Consider the following 19,448-nt stretch of genomic DNA (forward strand, 5'->3'; position numbering starts at 1 on the left):
AATATAAAATTTCCATAGCTATCTTACTTCCATTGAAATATTTGAAAATTTAAAAAATAAAAAATAAAAGATATGATCTTGACAAATATTAATCTTAAAATCCAAATAAAATTTAAAATTTTATTAATAAAACATAAAATAAAGGGGAGGAATAAAAGAGAAAAAGAAGTGCAAGTATACCAAAGGATTCGGCAGAGAAGAGATATATAGTGAAAATAGCTTTTGAATTTTGGTTAAAACTTTAGCACGGATAAATATTCCGTTGCTAACCCGTTTGTAGATCTTGCAACGGAAAAAAAACCAATGTGTTATAACTTTAGAAACGAAATAATTCCGTTTCTAAAAATATACCAAAGACTGCACCAAAGGAGCGCTATCCACTGAAAATAGCTTCTCAATTTTGGTTACAACTTTAGCAATGAATAAATGTTCTGTCGCCAACCCGTTTGTAGACCATCAGCAGCGGAAGAAAAAACTTATGTATGTTATAACTTTAGAAACGGATAAAATTCGTTTCTGACACGCTTGTAGAACCCTTTGTCCATTCTTAGCAACAGAAAAATAATGAAACAATATTTGTTAATTAATAAAAATAATACAATTAAGGAAAGTAATGTAATCAATCTAATTAAAATTGTTCTATAATTTTAATCAATAAATAAAATTAAAATTTTCATAATTAGAGGGTCCATCTCCTTAAGATATTTCATGATAATGTTATTCAGGAGGAAAAACTTGTAAGTTTGTAATTATTCACGATTACTAAACAATTACAGCTAATCTATAAATTTAGATTATAAGAACTATAAATAAAAACTATTTTATTAATTTATAAATAGAGGGAGAGTTAAGGTATATCTACCGTAAGAAAAAGACATAATTGCAAGCTCAATAATTTCGAATAAGCAAAAGTTTGATGTAACAATTCATGATAGTAAAAAACAACAAATTCTTGATAGCTAAAAGTAATTAAAACTAAATATATATAGAGTAGTATGATAGGACACATTCCTAATTAGAATGAGATTAAATTTATAATATTAATATAATAAAAATAATAAATTGATATCATAATTAGAATAAGATTTGTAATAATATTTTTGTCAATTCATAAACTTAGTAGGAGCGTTTTGGAAACTCAATGTTCTCACTCATTTGTATTTTTATATATATTATAGATAGATAGATTAATTTTCGTTAACAAACGAATTTTGACTAAAACTACTCTTGTGATTCAGAAGACTATTGAATTGAATATTTTTTTTTATACTTGCATGAAGTATTTAGGCCCATATCTGTTTTAAATGTCCACAAATTTAACTAATTTTCGCTCGATCTTAGAGATAAAGAGTTAGTCCGGAGGATGTTTGCGTCGTGGAAGATCATATCCATGATCTTACGTTACAGCAATCAACTCCATAAATACTTTTTGCGACTGAGCTATCATATTCGGGTTATTAAAATGAATATTAATTTGGATAAAAAATTGCAATTTAGTAATTTCGATCAAGCGAACCAACATTTGGGATGCAGGAGTAGAATATGATGAGGAATAAATTTTTTAAAGTATAACTTTTCTTTCACAAATGCTTAAATATATTATATACATAAATTGTTTCCTTGAAAAAAATTTTTTTTTCCCTAATATAGTAATTTATAAATTGTAGTTCCACCTCGGCCCAGGGATGAATAAAATTATGTTAAAATTGAAAAATTAAACCAATTTAATTCAGTTTTTAATTTAATATTCTTGATTATTAAAAGAAAATATTAATTAAATAAAATCTAACCTAACTGATCTAAATTGGATCAATTAATTAAGTTCAATATCAATTCAGTTTAAGAAAGCATGGAACTTCGGTTTTCGGTTTGGAACCGAACCGACGGAATCCTCAATTCTCCTGATAATCAATCTTTTATGTGTGCCCTAGAAATTGCCGTAAGACTACTTATTTTAGTCCATCTGTTTGGGCCTAGTACTGCGATTGAGCCCATTTATTAATCTTTCAGTTCCCTCCAATCATTTTTCTAATTCATTGATATTAATTCGCTACCACACTTTTCGAGGTCGGACCAGAGAAAACCCTAAATTTGCCATTCAATTTCTTCTTCGAATTGCAATTCAACAAGAACAAAATAAGGTGAGTTACGTTCTTCTTTCAATTCTTCAATTATCTCCACCATAAAGTTTTTGGTCTATTTTTAGTGACTGTATCTTGAATTGTTGGATAGAGTATTGAACCATACTGTGACTGTAAAATTCGAAACGAGGATATCACTTTGAAGTTAGATATGATGGTTTGTTCATATAGCTATATTGGGATTTGTTTTGAGAGTTGAGAACTGTGATTTTGTTTGGTTTGAGACTCTAATTTGAGTTAAAAGAGAAATGGGTTTCAAATGGAATCAGGAATCTGTTATTGTGGCCCCTTAAGTTTTCTTTTTCTTTTTTTCAAGAAGAAAATTGGTGCTATATGATGGGTCTTATGTGGAACTAATAATTGAGAAATAGACAGTTGACAGTAGTTTGCTTTTAGATGACTTGGGAAAATTAGAAGAGACTTCTTTACTTGTGTTTTTGATGGTTTTCCTTTGGAACTGCTGCCTAAGAATTACTTTTGTGAAGCAATTTTGGTTGTAGTTGATAAGTGAGTGATACTGAAGTGCAAAATTTGTTCTGTTCTTATGATGCAAGCTTTATGAATATGAATATGAGTTTGAGTTGAAAAGTTGGATTGTAGATCGTAAGACAATGGAAACCCAGGAGAAGGATGTGCTGGTAACAAAGAGGTCACTGAGGAAGAGAGCAAGTTTGCGAAATTATGACGAAAATTTGATGGATGAGTTGATAGAGACGCATTTGGGTGGTTATTTGAAGAAAAAGAATCGATCAAGAGAGGATTTGGAAAAAGAGACAGAAACAGAGGCGATGATAGCAATATCTCTGGGGTTCCCGATTGATGCATTACTTGAAGAGGAGATACAAGCTGGGGTGGTAAAAGAATTGGATGGCAAAGAGCAGAATGATTATATTGTTGTGAGGAATCATATCCTTGCTAGGTGGAGAAGTAATGTGAAGGTTTGGCTATCAAAAGTACAGATAAAAGAAACTGTGAGCAATGAGTATGGGCATTTACTATCTGCTGCGTATGATTTTCTTTTGTACAATGGGTATATTAATTTTGGGATTTTGTCATCGCTAACATGCCCTATACCAGAATTGATGAATGAAGGGTCTGTGATAATTGTTGGTGCTGGACTTGCTGGTCTATCGGCAGCAAGGCAACTCATGTCCTTTGGTTTTAAAGTTGTTGTTTTGGAAGGTAGGAATCGTCCTGGTGGGAGAGTTTATACTCAGAAAATGGGTAGGGCGGGCCAGTTTGCTGCAGCGGATCTCGGAGGCAGTGTTATTACTGGTATACATGCTAATCCTTTGGGAGTTCTTGCTAGGCAACTTTCTATTCCACTCCATAAGGTCCGAGATAACTGTCCATTGTACAAACCAGATGGGGCACCTGTTGATAAGGAAGTTGATTATAAGATTGAATTTATCTTCAATAAGTTACTTGACAAAGTCATGGAACTTAGAAAAACAATGGATGGCTTTGCAAATTATGTTTCCCTGGGTTCAGTTTTGGAGAGACTTAGGAAGCTGTATACTGTGGCTAAAAGTACAGAAGAGAAGCAACTGCTGGATTGGCATCTTGCTAACCTGGAATATGCAAATGCAGGATGTCTCTCAGATCTGTCAGCTAATTATTGGGATCAAGATGATCCTTATGAAATGAGCGGGGACCATTGCTTTCTAGCCGGAGGGAACTGGAGATTGATAAAAGCACTGTGTGAAGGGGTTCCTATATTCTATGGGAAGACTGTGAATACTATTAGATATGGGAGTGAAGGAGTTATGGTTATTGCTGGTGACCAAGTATTTCAAGCAGATATGGTCCTATGCACTGTGCCTCTTGGAGTTTTGAAGAAAAGAACCATTAAATTTGAACCAGAGTTACCCAGAAGGAAGCTTGCAGCAATTGATAGATTGGGTTTTGGGCTGCTTAATAAAGTGGCGATGGTTTTCCCCCATGTTTTTTGGGGTGAGGACCTGGATACTTTTGGTTGTCTTAATAAGCATAGCAGTAAGCGTGGAGAGTTCTTTTTGTTCTATGGTAACCACACTGTTTCTGGGGGTCCAGTGCTTCTTGCACTGGTGGCTGGTCAGGCTGCACAAACATTTGAATCTACAGATCCATCTATGTTAGTTCACCGTGTTTTGAGTGTTCTCAGAGGTTAGCTTGATTATTTGAGTTCACTAAATCAGTTTTGTTTTTAAACTTCCCTTGAGTGCTTCTCTCCTCTCTATATCTTCCTCTTATATCTCTTATTTTTACTTATGGCTTTTCTTTCAGGTATATACAATCCAAAAGGCATTGATGTTCCAGATCCCATACAAACAATTTGTACAAGATGGGGCAGCGATCCCTTTAGTTATGGTTCCTATTCTCATGTTAGGGTGCAGTCATCTGGCAGTGACTATGATTTACTAGCAGAAAGTGTAGGGGGGCGGCTATTTTTTGCTGGTGAGGCGACAACTAGGCAATATCCAGCAACAATGCATGGTGCCTTCATGAGTGGTTTAAGAGAGGCTTCTCGCATTTTAAGAGTCAATAGAAGCTGGCAAAATTATTCAAGGAAGTCTGTGCAGAGGAGTGTTGGTCTAAGTAATGATACATGGTTAGATCTGTTCAGGAGACCAGACCTAGCATTTGGAAATTTTTCATTTATATCTAATCCCTTGACGGAAGACCCACAATCAATGGGTATTATGAGAGTTACTTTTGATAGTTGCAGAGATGATCTGAAGAAGGAACCAAGGACTGGCTTCCAAAATTCTTTGAAGCTGCCATTGCAGCTTTATGTAGTGCTATCTCGTCAACAGGCAAATGATTTACAATTGATGACCGGGAGTAATGAGGACAAGCTATCATATGTGACTAAAAACTTGGGCCTAAAGCTAATGGGACCTAGTGCACTGGTAAATGTTGCTACTCCCTTGATTTCTAGCATTACTAATGCAAGAAGAGGACGGGGCAGGAACCGCATAATCTTCAATAACATACTTCTGTGTAGAGATCAGTTGCATGAAGTATCCTGATGCAAATATATGCACCAGGTGATGGGTTTTAAATTTCAGTGTCTTTTCACTCCTAAGTTGCAGAATTCTGTATATAATCTAGCTGTGTAGGTTCTTCACATACTAGGAGAGCAAGTAATTCTTGGAGTTTGACTAAGAAGACCCATTTGTTTGCTTATTCTTTTATCTGAAGATGACTAGCATAGACACAGTGGCTAAACAGAGCCATGAAAGTTTCACTATAGCTGAAAGTTGTTTGTATCATGCTGCTGATTCTTGAGAGGAACTATAGGAACAGAAATTGTAATTTTTGTATTTGTATGCTATATTTCTGTGTCAAACAATAATTGGACAAGATATATGAAACTATATATATTTGAGCGACAACAATTATGCTAGAAGAAATATTTATTAGCACATTAATTATGCGTTACGAGTTTCAAATTACATATAATGTAATGATAATAATTATTGAAGATTTGTAATTGTTCATTTGAGAAATAAAAGGTAGGGATTGGAATGACGAACCATACAGACGCTTCTTTTTTTTTTTTTAATAAAAAAAAAAAAAGCCTGCCTGAAAATTAAGGTGCGGCGTTTTGCATGAAATCAACACAGGTGCGGCAGTTGCAGTCGAGAAACCTGCACTTGAGGCACCCAAAGCAGACACAGGAAGTGCAGCCACTGCATGACGGCCAGTCAGGACAGCCTCTGCAGTTCTTGCGACTGACCCGCTCTTCGTCATCCTTGCAGGTTATTCTACAAAAATACACCAACACATACAAATAATCATATGATATGATACGAAGGAAAGATTTTACCTACTTAGGCGTATGAGCCATGGAAAAAAGAATAAAACAGTAACAAATTTAAAAAAACGCTTCATTAATCGAATTGATACGTGGAGAATGGTCTCATACACCAGTTAAAAGCAAGTCTTATCCGTGTTATATGCAACCATCCGTAATCAAATATTTGATTCAAAAGAGAGAAGTAACTTACTTGGAATGCAAGCTATCAGCACACTTCCATCTTTCATTGAGCGAAGCATCATGATAAATCCTACACTGTTCCTTAGTCCTAAGACGAAACCTGCGTTCTTTCTTGCATTTATAGCACTTGATGAACTCGTCGCGATGAAAGACTCGTTTCATAAATCCACTTGCCCCATTAGCAATATGTTTGTAATATTTCAGCAATGGAGTTTTCCACAATGGCACCTTTTTATCTTTCATTACTACCCATATATGGCTTTTCCATCTGTTTCTCCCTCCCTTCCCTGTATGCTTCTCAAATTCATATGGTGTGAATCTCTTTCCTTCAGTTCAAAATGACACTTTTCTCATCCGTCACTCATAATTATTTACAACCAACATCAAGTCATTAATTAATATGTGTATGTCCATGCTTATATTAGAACTCAATGAAGTTAAATATGTCTGCCTGCCTGATAATGCAACTAAAAGACAGGCTAGGAATTTCAAATTCTGACAGAATTTTTAGTCTCCCTTTTGAAAATTTCTAATTCATAAAATAGACAAATTAACAGGAGAAACATCGATCATTCATGTTTATATTATAACTTAAAAGATATAAATATGCATTTGCTTAAAATTGCGAAAATTTCTGATTTTTTTTTAAAAAAAAAGAAGTCAAATAACATACTTCAATATTCATGCCTGGTGTTGGATAATATAATTTTTAAGCTACCAATAGCTGCTATATGTATGCACCATAATATGAAGTATATATTTTAAATAATGCATGATAAGGTAGACATCCAGTTCATCAAATTGGTGCAATATTTTGTGTTAGGGTTAATGCAAAAATTGAAACTATATATGCAACTTTTGTAATAATAACTAATTAATATCTATGAATGAGTTTGAACTTTGAACTAAGTGGTATTCAAATCAGAATCTAACTAACAAAAGGAAAATCTAAATTAAAAATAACAAGAAATTCAGAAGATATTCAAAATTATGGGCAAAAAAAAAAAAAAAAAAAGAAAAAGAAAATAAGAAAATAAGAAAAGGAAAAAGCAAGTAATGTATTAGTTACCCCTTTTGCAGACAGGAGAACAATCACAGGTTATCTGAAATTGGCCACTCGCAAAAACTCTGAGGAGTCCGATGGCATCACCATACTTCTTGCTTGTACATCCACATTTAACTTCAACATAATCATGTCCTCTCTTGAAACCATCAATGTCATTCAGTTCCTTCTCTCTAAATAAGGTTTCGCTTATCATAATTGGAACTTCCCTTTCCCCTGTCACTACAATATTATAATAATCAAGACATTATAATATATATGTATATTACATACAGCTGTAACAAAAATTGAAAAGAAAGATCTTTTAACAAGTACAATGAAGTTGGATAATCCTCAAACATTAGATATGGATGTCTCAAATAAATTAAAGCTTGAAGCTGAGTAAGGACAGTTGCAAAAAATCTGATTATATATATATATAATATATGATAAAGAAACTGAAACCCACTTTCTAGAGAAATGCTAAGAAGCACACGTAGAGAAATGCCAAAACATGGAAAATGAGGGAAATAGAGGTAGAATCCAAAGCTTGACAGACATTTGTCCAAAAGGGATTTTTGGCTTTGGTTGCATGTCAATAGGTTGTATACATGTCATGCTGCCAAGAACAGTTTGGTTCAACTTCATCAGTATATATATATATATATATATATATATTCTATGCAAGATCACTCTCAAGATTGAGAGTTATTATGAATTCTATTTACTCTTAAGTTTCCATATTAGTAGTTTATACTCATGTCTTATCGCTTTGTTCATAGAAATACTGCATTAAGAGACGGTCCAGATTTGTGCAGTATGCATGTGATGCGCTAAATATTTGGCAGATAAGAAAGTTCTTAAAGGAGAAGACTTGAAACTCTTGATCTCTTGCCCTGCTAAGTATAGAATTAGAGGGGGTTTATTGTTTAGTGTAAACCGCCAAACCAAATCAGAAACAAAACAGATTAGATAGTTTAATATTTTTTTATTTTGAGTAACTCAAATCAAACCATAAACTGTATAATATTAATATATAATATGGTCAGCAAACATTATATGAAATGTAATCTTTAAAACTATAAAATAGTTCTTTTCAGTCTTTAATGCATTGTGAAAGATAACTTAAGCTATAATTATCAATCACACGAAATGTTTTTTTGCCACTGAGCTACTCCATCGGTTTAACAATTTTAACAGAATTGATATGTTTTTTTTGTTTAGTTTTTAAATTAATATGTATTAATTTAGTGTTTAAATTCTGTTTTATTATTTCAACTTATATGTTATGTGGAAACCGTTTTAAAAACTAAAGTTGATATATATTATTTTATTATTTAATATTTTATTATATATTAGTTCAGTTCAATTTGTAATTCAATATACTGCGTATACATATACGACTTAGCAATGAATCTCGGTTGGAATCCCCTTCTCCCAATACTAAAAAACAAAAAAATTTCAATTTAAAAAATTTCGAAACTGTCATTATCAGTTTGATTTAAAAAAATTATTCAAACCGCTATAAACCATGTGCACCCTTATATACTACAAGTAATCATTCTACAATTATCAATAATAAATTTCCTGTAAATAGTTACTTCCAATATATATATATATGTATGTAAAATTCACTTTATATTTGTTTTATGGATTCTTTGCCTCTATTCAGTTAGAATTTCAATTGATCTCTAAATAATAGTATATCTTAATTAACATTTTCATTCCTGTAATTTAAAAAAATTATTATAACGTTTTTAATTTTTGCTGTCAATTTAATATCAAGTTCTTCCATCCAAAAAGTGAGCATATTCCGTTGAAAAAACGAGTGTGACTATTTTGATAAAAGGACCCGATATTTAATTTAAAACAAAAATTAGAGACGTCATAGTAATTTTTCAAAAATAAAGAAATAAAAGTGTTAATTAAAATATAATTTAGGGACCCAAATGTACTTTTCCCTATATATATATATATATTTATTTATATTTAACGCGTACTCCACCTAAAATGATTTTCTCATTAATTAAATTAATTAATTTTGAAACCTTATATGATTTTTTTTAAAAATATTTAATTATATATACACACGCACACATATCATTTATATGCACTTTTGTTTTTATTTACCTAAAGTATGACTTGTCGGGTGAATTTTGAATTTGGAAGTTGTGTTTTGCAGGCTAAAAAACAAATACAAATACAAGGAATCAATGAAATAGAAAAATAATTTTTTCGTTTGTCATTAAATTTTTAATTATATGGATTAAATATATCTAGGAAGAAAATTCTCCATCATATGCCTAATTAAATATGATGAATTTAAAAATCTAATAATGTAAAAGGGTTGGACTCAAATATCCCTAATACAGGAAATATACAATCTGATCTATCAAAACAATAAAACACATAATACACACAGAACATGCAAATAATTTTTTCAGAAAAAATAAAATCTTTAACAAAAGAAAATGAAAGGGGAAAATCTAGTTCTAGATATGCTTCAAATTTTGGTAAGCCATAAGTAGATGCACTCACTCCAAGATAAACACATTATTATCAATAGATCATTGATATATATTGAAAAAAGAATGAATATAAAAAGAAAATTGAAAGGAAATTTACCTTGAAGGGCCATTTCTTGAGCTTGCTTGGAGTAATTCAGCTTCTTGATGGGAACACTCTCTCAATTGTAGCCCTATTTCATGAGAGTGGAGAGAAGATTATACCAATGATCCTTTAAATAGAAGAAGAATTAAAGATTTTACAAAAGAAATTAACCAATTTAGGTCGAAACAATCTGTTCCGCATCTGTCATGATATATTTACATTTACTTGCCTTTCTAGCATGATTACAAATGTTCAAGAAAGCCGGTGGACCTAACCGTAGTTTTGTTTCGGTGTTTCGCAGCGATAATCTGCCTTCATATACCCTAATCACGTTCGCTAATCTTCTTTTATGTGCTCTAATCACATCCGCTTATCTTCTTAATTTCATGTGCCCTAATCGTATCCGTTCTTATGCACTTTTAAAAGGAATTAAATTAATTAAGAATTATAATCTTCCGTCCAGATATTTATTTATAATAGTTCCGATACGATCGAGTATCACGAATAATAACTCAGAATAAATTTTAGACGAAATTAAGCAAAATTAAGATTTCGCTCAAATTTATCTTTTTGTTAAAAATGGAAAAGAAATTGAATTGCAATTGTGTGCTTATCCTCTCCACTCCAAAGTTGGCCTAGAATAATCATATGTTATTAATATTCATATCTATGGTTTAGATATGTTGGCTTAAACAAAGTTTTCAATACTAGATTTTTTTTTTTTTTGAATTCTATGATTTAATTTTGTTAGAACAAGCACATTGATAATGAATAATTATTATATTAATAGTCTATATGTAAGGTTGAGTTATATCAATTTTGATACCTAAATTATTTTACTTCTCTAGATATTCATTTAAAGAGTAAAATTCTTTAATTAGGTTTACCTACATATATTTTTATGTATTTTTCCCAAGCCATTGAAGTTTTATGTAGAAGAGATAAAATTAACCTATTAACATAAGGTTTTGGGTACTCATGAATGTGTTTCCTCACGAACCATAAAATTGATTAGCAGAACTGTAAATAGTTTGTCGGGATATTAGCAATGTAAACACAATTTTTGTAATTGTAGATCAAAGGCTGGTGTTTCAAGTAAAATTCTTTCAACGGTGACGATTTTAAGTTTAAATTGATGATTTTACAAGTAAAATTTGCTTGGGATGATTTAACCACTTATTGTATATTTTAATTATAAATATACTTCTAAACTCTTATTTGAAACAAATGAATTTTGTGGAATTCATTTAGAAATCCATATTTTTAAGTTTTGAATGAAACAAAGTGTAAATTTCAATTCTACGAATTCAATTCCATGAAATTGAACATAACTACACCAAATCCCACAAAAAATAGGTGAAATTTTCAAATGAATTTCACAAAACTAAGCAATCTTACTTTTTATGACAAAACTTACCTTCTCATTCTAAAAAGTGAAATTTTCAATTATTTTACTTATTTAACTTATTTATTTTATCAAATTTGACCAAAATGGTTTAAAAATTTTAATTTTTTTAGAAAAATATTTTCTTATTATTTTTTATTTAATATCTTTCATCTTTTGTTTTAATATTTTTTAGCATGTTTTTCACTATTAAGGAGACATAAATATTCAAGTTAAATATATATATTTATCACCCAATTAAATGTAATAATTTTATTAATATTATTTTTATTTTATATGTTTATTTTAATAAAAATATAAAAAAATCATGTAGCATAACATAAATATAATTGGTATTTATTATTTATTTTTATAAAATTACTATTTCAAGGATATTTTAGGAAACAAAAATAAATGAATTTTCAATTATGAATTTATTCCATACATGATTACATGGAATTCAATTGAATTACATGTTTTAAATTAACCGTACCAAAAATTGAATTCCATGTTTTAAATTAACCGTACCAAACATGAATAATTTCATTTATAAAATTCTACTAGAATTCATTCACAAATGAATTCCATATTTTAAATTCATTTATACCAAATAGAGTGTAAATGTTCTACATTTATCCTTGTTTGGAACAAATGAATTTCATAAAATTTTGTGAAATTCATTTAAAAATTTTTGTGTTTGGAATGAAAAAAAATACATATAGATTGCAATCTAGAAATTCAATTCTATGGAATTGAACATAACTTCACAAAATTCCACAAAAATATGTGAAATTTCCAAATGAATTTCATAAAATTAAGTGATAGTCTCAGAATTATGAGGATCTCTTAAAGATGAACGATACTGGATTGTATTAGGTAAAATGAATTGGCATAAACCTTTTTCCGGAGGAAGGTTCTCCCTTATATACCTGATGTGAAATGCTAGGTAGGTTGTGCGAATAATAGGGGAGAGATCTTTAGGCATTATCTCCTGATATCACGCCCATATCATCTTTCTATTATTTTGTTCGGTTACGCGGTCCTCAAATCTTGTTAAGATTGGTGTTTATCACTAAGCAATCCAACTTTTTATAGCAAAATTATATTTCTCCTTTTACAAAGTCAATTTTTCAATTTTTACTTATTAACTTATTTATTTTATCAAACTTGACTAAAATCATTTAAAAATTTTATTTTTTTAGACAATATTTTCTTATTATTGTATTTTTTATTTTAATATTTTTCATCTTTTATTTTAATATTTTTTCACTATTTTTTACTATTGAGGAGAAATTAAATATACATTTATCACTAAATTAAATGCAATAATTTTATTAATATTTTTTTATTTTATAAAAATATATAACATAACATAAAAAATTTATTCCATACATAGAATTGAAACATGTCACAAGAATTCACTTACCAGCGAAAACTCTTGTGATCGAAAAGATTCGCTTAAAATTTATTCTATCTGGTTGGCCTATATTTAAAACTTGAGAAAAAAAAAAATACCTCCCTAAATTATAGTAAAAATTTACATGTACTTCCTTCTATGTTTTAAGACTAACACGTGTCTCCCTAAATTAATAGTTCGATACACAGCTACCTTCTTTCGTCCAAGTCAATCTAATTTTCTATTTATCTACCTCATAAATTAAGGTTAAAAGAAAGAGAAAAAAATATAAGACAATTTTGCTCTTATAGAATTAGCTGATTGAACCGATTCAAATTAAAACCAAAAAAAATTACCAAACCGAACCAAAACCCTTCCAGAATTAGCTAATTGAACCAAAACCACGAAAAAAACTTTCCTTCTCTCCTCGATAACGCGATCTGATATCGAGAGCTTTGGTCCAACGTCTCCTCTGCCGCCCTCTCAGTTTCTCGCGAGCAACCAATAAAGCTTGGCCGAGGAGGGAGAGAGACGTCAGTCAGATGCTATTCTGGTCACCTTCTACCATCGTTGGTGACGTCCTCCTTCTAGATAGGTACAAATTGATACCTTGTCACCTTTGCATAGGATTTCTTTGGATAATTTGTGAATGATTGTGGATTTCTTAATTATTGTTAAGTTAGATTTGAAATGGAATTTTTTTTTTTTTTTTTTTATCTTGGATTAGAAATAGTTATTGTTTGATTAAATTGATAACATAGTTGAACTCCACTCTGAATTTGGATCACTTTGACTATAATGTTTCATTGTTTATAGAGTAGCAACAATTTCAGGCACTGCAGACGGTGGCTTTGCCACCTGTCGGTGGTGGCTCTGGTGACTAGAAAAATATCCCAAAAGAGCCAGAATCTTGTACTCAATTTGTGAGATATGAATATGCAATTATTTTTGTAATTGGATACCATTTGATGATCAAAATAATAATCGTCGCAAATTGGTAAATAGTTTCAGGCAACACTATAGAGTGGTGACCTCTCTTTGCCGGCAGTGGACTCTCTGCCACGAAAAAGAGAAAGCAAGAAATAGGATTTCATTCTAGAAGGAGAGATGAAGGAGTAGAAGTAATTAATATATCAAGGGTTAAAAAGGTCATTTCATTTGTCATTTAAACGGAAATTAGGCTGATTTTAGATGAAGGGAGGTAGTTGTGTAAAGGACTGTTAATTTAAGAAATAGGACTTCATTCTAGAAGGAGAGATGAAGGAGTAGAAGTAATTAATATATGAAGGGTTAAAAATGGTCATTTCATTTGTCATTTAAACGAAAATAAGGTTGATTTTAGATGAAGGGAAGTAGTTGTGCAATGGACAGTTAATTTAGGAAGGCATGTGTTAGTCTTAAAATATAAAAGGAGATATATGTAAATTTTACCATAATTCAGGGAAGTGTTTTTTTTTTTTTTGTTTCCTTAAAATTTTTTAAAACAATTTTAACATCAGAAAACACGGATTCACTTTTTATATTTGTATTTTGAATTTAAAGAGGTTCATAAACTGAACCAATGTCCAAATCGCTCGAACCAAATTAAACCCCTACGACTGAAACTAACGAAGATGTCGGTCTTATCCTGCGGCTCTCCTGCTTTTCGGGCGCACCCGGCGAAAGCTTCTATGCCTACTGTTAAAGTTCGTTCAAGCTCTCAACTTTCTTTCGACCACAATGACAACCCATTTGTTCCAGAGGTATATAAACTAAAAAACTCACTTTTATTATGCTGTTGATGGCTTAAGAGAAACTGCATAAAACTGGAAAAAGTAATGATTTGAATTTTGTTTTATTGATAAGAATCGAGACCTATCACATTTCTTGAGGAGAAAAATGTTAGTTTCCAAAAATCCGGTAGCTTTACCTGGCTATTTCTTTGCTTGGTTGCTGACGAATGCTGTGACCATTGAGAGTAATTTCAATTTGAATGCATTTTCAATAGCTATAGCCTATATTACTTTACCGTGGTAATCTTTGAAATGCAATGTTAACATTTTTATCTGGTTAATTGTTGAGAAAATGGTGGAATTTAAGAGATCATTTGATATGATATGTTTATTTTTCAGTTGTAGACAATAATTTTTGGCAAACTTTCTTCTGAGAAGAAAAATGAAGTGTGCAGTTCATGCTAATGCTAATAGTTGTGACAAATTCATTGTTGTTTACTACCATTTGTGATTGCGGAGAACATGCTTGAAACAGGAAGTAAATGTAGAATTTTTGCTTATGGTATGGTTATGCGACCCTATTTTAATTTCCTAATTTTAAGCGGCACTGTATATGCTTTCACTCCCTTAAATGCTTGAAGTCTAATGATTAGATTCACTGCTTAGAATGTTAAAAATTGTGCAAAATCGATAATCAGATTTGGACATGTCAGAGTGGGGTGAAAAATTTCTACGCCAGTGATGATGCATGATTGATATTGGTCTTAGTTGGACATATAAGGATGAGGAGAAGGACAGAGTTTATATTGAATGAAGTATGGTATAGTAAAGTAGCTTAGTTGAGACTAGAAAAGCTTAACATTCTGATCTGCTTTCCTCAGTTTTATGAGAAGTCAAGAATTCTGGACTGTTTTTAAACATATCTACTATCTATTTCTTTGCCACTCAATCAAAATTCTAGTTGTGGACCTTCTTTTCTACTTCAGTGTTTGTGCTTATTGCATGTGTTAGTACCGAGTCTTTATGTGTTTGGCTAATATACAGAGTTAGTGTTTTGGGGGTTGTTAGAACAGGTTGCAAAAGCCCTAGATTCCTTGTATTCAGAATTCAGATCTGTGGATTATTTGGTGGCATGCAATACCTCCCGTGTTATTAAAGCTTTCCAGAATGTTCGAGTTGGATCTCATGTAAGTAACTATCCTATTTGGTTCCGACTTGCAATTTGAAGTTTAATAAATGTGATTGGATGTCAACAAAGGGACAAGTAGCCATTAGAGGTTGTGAAAAGTCCTTCCCCCCCCCCAAAAAAAAAAAAAAGACAAAAAAAAAAAAAAAAAAAAAAAAAAAAGCGCTTCATGGGCACATTGTTAAATTTGAGTCATAGACTTCCATTCTGTAAGTAATTTTACAGGCAGGTGATATGAAGGTATTGTCCATTGTATAAATCCATTCCGATGCGCATGCAATATGTGTATCTGCTCATGTTCAACCAGCTGGTACAGAATGTTATCTTATTATAAATTCTTCAACTGTGGTGTTCATTGTTATTTTTATTATTATGCTTATAAATAGCACTTTAGTGGATCTACTGGCTATGGCCATGATGAAGCTGGGGGACGTGAAGCACTTGACCAGGCTTTTGCAGAAATTGTTGGAGCCGAAGCTGCAATAGTTCGCTCACAGGTCTTGCAACACAGTTATCATTTGTGCTTCTCAATCTTTTTTTTTTTTTTTTTAATACATTGTTAACTCTGCATCTTTTCTTTTCTTTTAGTTTTTCTCAGGAACCCATGCTATCACTTGTGCTTTGTTTGCTTTCTTGAGGCCAGGGGATGAGGTTAGCTTATTTTCATGTTGCCTCCTCTTCTATTTCTGTTGAAAGTTCATACTGGTACTTTTATCATATTTTCTGCCTGCTTCGTTTCTCAATATGGTTTTAGATTAATTGGATTTCAGCTCTTGGCAGTTGCTGGTGCTCCTTATGACACCTTAGAGGAAGTTATTGGAAAGAGGGACTGTCATGGACTAGGTTCCCTGAAAGATTTTGGAGTGGAGTACCGAGAAGTTCCAGTATGTTGCTTATAACAGCAGAAACAATATTTTTACTTCTGATGCGGAACATTTTACTCACATAATGCACTTTCAGCTTACTGCAGATGGTGGACTTGACTGGGATGCTCTTAAGAGTGCTTTGAAACCTCATACAAAATGTGCACTCATACAGAGGTCATGTGGTTATTCTTGGCGTCGAAGTTTAAGTGTGAATGAGATAGGGAAGGCTATAAAGATGATCAAGGTAAGTCCTTGGAAATTTATTGTGATTTTTCCGAATGTGTCATCTAAATTGTCACCGTGTAGGTTCATTCCAACGATATATCTAATTGGGGTTTGAGTTCAGTGAGCATATCATCATGACCGTCACATGGTTTTCCCCTAGGGTTGAGTGGTAGAGATCTTACAAACTTTGTTAGCTGGAACCAAGATTTTGTTAATTTAATTCAAATAATGGTTTACAACCTCCTCCTGCATTGGTGGCTGGGTGGTTTGTGCTGTTCAATTTTCTATTTCATTAGATTTGATCAAATGAAACATTAAGTTAGGTCCTCTTTTTCTTCTCTAATATTTGGTCATATGAGGGTGGGCCTTAATGCAACAAATAAGGGTGCTGCTTTATGGCCCAAAACCACATGTTCAGTTTATGGAAAATTTCCTTTCTGAGAAAAAAAAAAGGGTAGGGAACTGCATACAAATGGACATTTCTCTGTTGGGAATTCTGAGACACTAGGAATTCCCTTACTGATTTCTTTAATTTGTGTATAATAATTAGTTAATCAATGAGAACATGTCGCGTTACTTCATTCCATTGCATCTTGTACTCTTGAAAGTTCCATCCTATTATGTCCTTTCACACATATACTTGCAGATGCAGAATCCTGACTGCTTTGTCATGGTGGATAATTGCTATGGTGAATTTGTTGAAAAAATTGAACCTCTGATGGTGGTATGTCACATCTAATTCCTTCTCCTCAAGTAGGGTTGCTTCTAATTTGGTTAATGATGGAGCAGGGTGCAGATCTGATTGCAGGAAGTTTGATTAAAAATCCTGGTGGAACCATTGCACCATGTGGGGGATATGTTGCTGGGAGGAAAAAATGGGTGGAAGCAGCAGCAGCTCGTCTCTCTGCACCAGGGCTTGGGATAGATTGTGGGTCAACTCCTGGTGATATTATGCGAACTTATTTCCAAGGGCTGTTCCTCGCACCTCAAATGGTTGGTGAGGCAATCAAGGTATTAGATTCTGCAAATTATTTTTCCCTTTCACGGATCTTTCTTATTTCTTATTGATAGTGTTGCTATTTAAGGGAACATTTCTGATAGCTGAAGTCATGGCCTCTAAAGGTTATAAGGTACAGCCGCTACCTCGTGTAACCCGTCATGATGTTGTACAGGTTTGTCTTGTTTATCTTATATCATTCTCCCGTAAAACTTGTTAAATATTTTGGCAACCAGGGGTGTTTTTCAGATGGAATGAGTTATTTAAACAATGTTCTTTGCATGTGTCCATTATCCAGTTCCGTTCATTGTTTTCTTTTTAGTTTTATATGTTGATGGGATGCCTTAAGGGCAAAAGGTGCCTGTTTCTGCAAGCAAATAAGAGGTTTTTGATAAATGCAAAGCAATAATGTTGTTGGCTATGCATTTCTGATTATCTTGTAAATGATTTAGAAGATCATACACAGGGAAGATCTAACCTGCTTTTGCAATACTTTTCAGGCAGTACAGCTTGGAAGCCGTGAACGTCTAATTGCTTTCTGTGAGGCCGTGCAGAGAAGCTCACCAGTAGGCTCATTCACTAAACCAGTTGCTGGTTCAACTCCTGGATATGCCTCAGAGGTCTGCCATATTATATTTGAAGTGACATGACATATCGGAGGCCTTTTTTATAAAGAAAATGCTTATCCAGAAAGTATCTGCAATTGTTTCCATTAGTTCTGCTACTTCATATCATGGCACTGTTCTAATCTCCTTCATGAACTCATTGATGTTTGCCTTTTTGCTATTGTGGTCGATTCATTTTTAGTGGGATGCATGTCTTGTTTGTACTATACTGAACGAAATACCTTCGTTAGTGTTACCTATATGTTACTAAGGGAGCTTTACATAAATTACCGGCTATCACAAGGAGCTTTGTGTTTTAATATGATTAAAGATTGTGGCCACCATTCAACTTATTGTTCCCATGTGGTGCAAGCTCTCACCTAAACAAGTTTAATTAAGAAATTTCCTTAGAAACTGTGTTTGTGCCATGTCCTCTGAATCATGTTTTAGTATCCAACATAAGTATCTTACATCTTACTTTATCAGGTAATCTTTGCTGATGGAACTTTCATTGATGGAAGTACAAGTGAATTGTCATGTGATGGGCCGCTAAGGGAGCCATTTGCCGTGTTCTGCCAGGTACATGCTTCGTCTTTATCATTTCATCTCTAGCAGTGTTGAATTATCAAAAATAGAGATGTAATTTTAAGTAAATTAATATAGTTCAGTAGATGGAATCCTGAATTTCGCTTCTATTTCAATCATTTGATGCAGGGTGGCACTCATTGGACTCAGTGGGGCCTAGTTCTAGGAGAGGTTTTGAAATGCATTTGAACAAGTGATCAAATTCTACAGATATCTTTGTTTGGGTTTCTTAATCGCTACATAGTGGTGGCAGGAAATGATGAGTTCTGGGTCCTCCATAGAAAGGCATATGCCAACATTTTTCATTGAGAAAGTCTTACAGAAGTAAACAAATACTGTGACATGGATTCAAATGACAAACTTCAGAGTAGACTTGTCCCATCGAATTTTGACCTTTTGATGAAAATCCAGAAGTTGCAGTCGACCAACTTGTAAATTAGTCCTGATTTTGTCCAATTTGATAATTCACCATTAATTTCTTTTATTTAATGTAGGTTTTGTTTATGAATTATGATGATTACAAGGTGAGATCATTCATTTTAAAGTATAGTTTTAAAAATTATTTTTCATTACAAAATATCATCTAATTTCACAGATTTTGTCTTCGTAAAATGCAAGTGCAATTGTACAAATCCATGAATAATAGATTGAACTTTTTTTTTTTTATGATTTTTAGTTCTGCGATATTTTAATGATTTTTAGTTCTAACGACTGGGA

At 32.3% G+C, this 19,448-nt stretch overlaps 3 protein-coding genes across 7 annotated transcripts; 2 read left to right on the forward strand and 1 right to left on the reverse strand.

Annotated features, from left to right (window-relative positions):
* Positions 1-2,021: 2,021 nt before the first annotated feature.
* Positions 2,022-5,521, forward strand: LDL2 (LSD1-like2). 2 transcript variants are annotated; one of them, XM_012215252.4, is made up of 3 exons: positions 2,022-2,141; positions 2,742-4,286; positions 4,407-5,521. In XM_012215252.4, exons 2-3 carry the CDS (start codon positions 2,753-2,755, stop codon positions 5,150-5,152), a joined length of 2,280 nt encoding a protein of 759 aa, XP_012070642.1. In that variant the 5' UTR covers positions 2,022-2,141; positions 2,742-2,752; the 3' UTR covers positions 5,153-5,521. The 2 variants fall into 2 exon arrangements, with proteins under 2 accessions (XP_012070642.1, XP_020534554.1); XM_020678895.3 differs by having other exon boundaries at positions 2,038-2,141; positions 2,233-4,286.
* A 70-nt stretch (positions 5,522-5,591) lies between these two features.
* LOC105632802 (protein ULTRAPETALA 2) lies at positions 5,592-9,952 on the reverse strand. Of its 3 annotated transcripts, none has more exons than XM_089723841.1 (4): positions 9,791-9,952; positions 7,193-7,408; positions 6,134-6,410; positions 5,592-5,890 (listed from the first exon to the last, which is right to left on the reverse strand). In XM_089723841.1, exons 1-4 carry the CDS (start codon positions 9,801-9,803, stop codon positions 5,716-5,718), a joined length of 681 nt encoding a protein of 226 aa, XP_089579967.1. In that variant the 5' UTR covers positions 9,804-9,952; the 3' UTR covers positions 5,592-5,715. The 3 variants fall into 3 exon arrangements, with proteins under 3 accessions (XP_089579967.1, XP_037496266.1, XP_012070640.1); XM_037640338.2 differs by having other exon boundaries at positions 5,594-5,890; positions 6,134-6,449; positions 7,193-7,402; XM_012215250.4 differs by having other exon boundaries at positions 5,605-5,890; positions 6,134-6,449; positions 9,791-9,950.
* A 2,990-nt stretch (positions 9,953-12,942) lies between these two features.
* Positions 12,943-19,275, forward strand: LOC105632804 (uncharacterized). Of its 2 annotated transcripts, XM_012215253.4 has the most exons (13): positions 12,948-13,150; positions 14,098-14,297; positions 15,341-15,454; positions 15,840-15,950; positions 16,042-16,104; positions 16,224-16,337; positions 16,414-16,563; positions 17,191-17,268; positions 17,334-17,555; positions 17,630-17,716; positions 18,042-18,161; positions 18,633-18,725; positions 18,861-19,275. In XM_012215253.4, exons 2-13 carry the CDS (start codon positions 14,169-14,171, stop codon positions 18,918-18,920), a joined length of 1,341 nt encoding a protein of 446 aa, XP_012070643.1. In that variant the 5' UTR covers positions 12,948-13,150; positions 14,098-14,168; the 3' UTR covers positions 18,921-19,275. The 2 variants fall into 2 exon arrangements, 1 of the variants encoding a protein (XP_012070643.1); XR_016321683.1 differs by lacking the exon at positions 18,861-19,275 and having other exon boundaries at positions 12,943-13,150; positions 18,042-18,277.
* The last annotated feature ends 173 nt before the right edge of the window (positions 19,276-19,448 follow it).

Source organism: Jatropha curcas, chromosome 7, assembly GCF_041381405.1.
Source record: "Jatropha curcas cultivar XTBG-Jc1 chromosome 7, XTBG_Jcur_1.0, whole genome shotgun sequence".
Lineage (NCBI taxonomy): Eukaryota > Viridiplantae > Streptophyta > Magnoliopsida > Malpighiales > Euphorbiaceae > Jatropha > Jatropha curcas.

What these genes read in the sequence shown, in the direction of transcription:
- LDL2 (XM_012215252.4), top strand. Translation starts at nt 2,753, where the DNA reads ATGGAAACCCAGGAGAAGGATGTGCTGGTAACAAAGAGGTCACTGAGG. An exon ending in TGTTTTGAGTGTTCTCAGAG is followed by an intron (nt 4,287 to 4,406) that starts GTTAGCTTGATT and finishes CTTTTCTTTCAG; the next exon opens with GTATATACAATCCAAAAGGC.
- LOC105632802 (XM_012215250.4), bottom strand. An exon ending in TTCTCCTGTCTGCAAAAGGG is followed by an intron (nt 6,450 to 7,192) that starts GTAACTAATACA and finishes TTTGAACTGAAG; the next exon opens with GAAAGAGATTCACACCATAT. An exon ending in GCTGATAGCTTGCATTCCAA is followed by an intron (nt 5,891 to 6,133) that starts GTAAGTTACTTC and finishes GTATTTTTGTAG; the next exon opens with AATAACCTGCAAGGATGACG.
- LOC105632804 (XM_012215253.4), top strand. Translation starts at nt 14,169, where the DNA reads ATGTCGGTCTTATCCTGCGGCTCTCCTGCTTTTCGGGCGCACCCGGCG. An exon ending in CCCGTCATGATGTTGTACAG is followed by an intron (nt 17,717 to 18,041) that starts GTTTGTCTTGTT and finishes AATACTTTTCAG; the next exon opens with GCAGTACAGCTTGGAAGCCG. An exon ending in CATTTGCCGTGTTCTGCCAG is followed by an intron (nt 18,726 to 18,860) that starts GTACATGCTTCG and finishes CATTTGATGCAG; the next exon opens with GGTGGCACTCATTGGACTCA.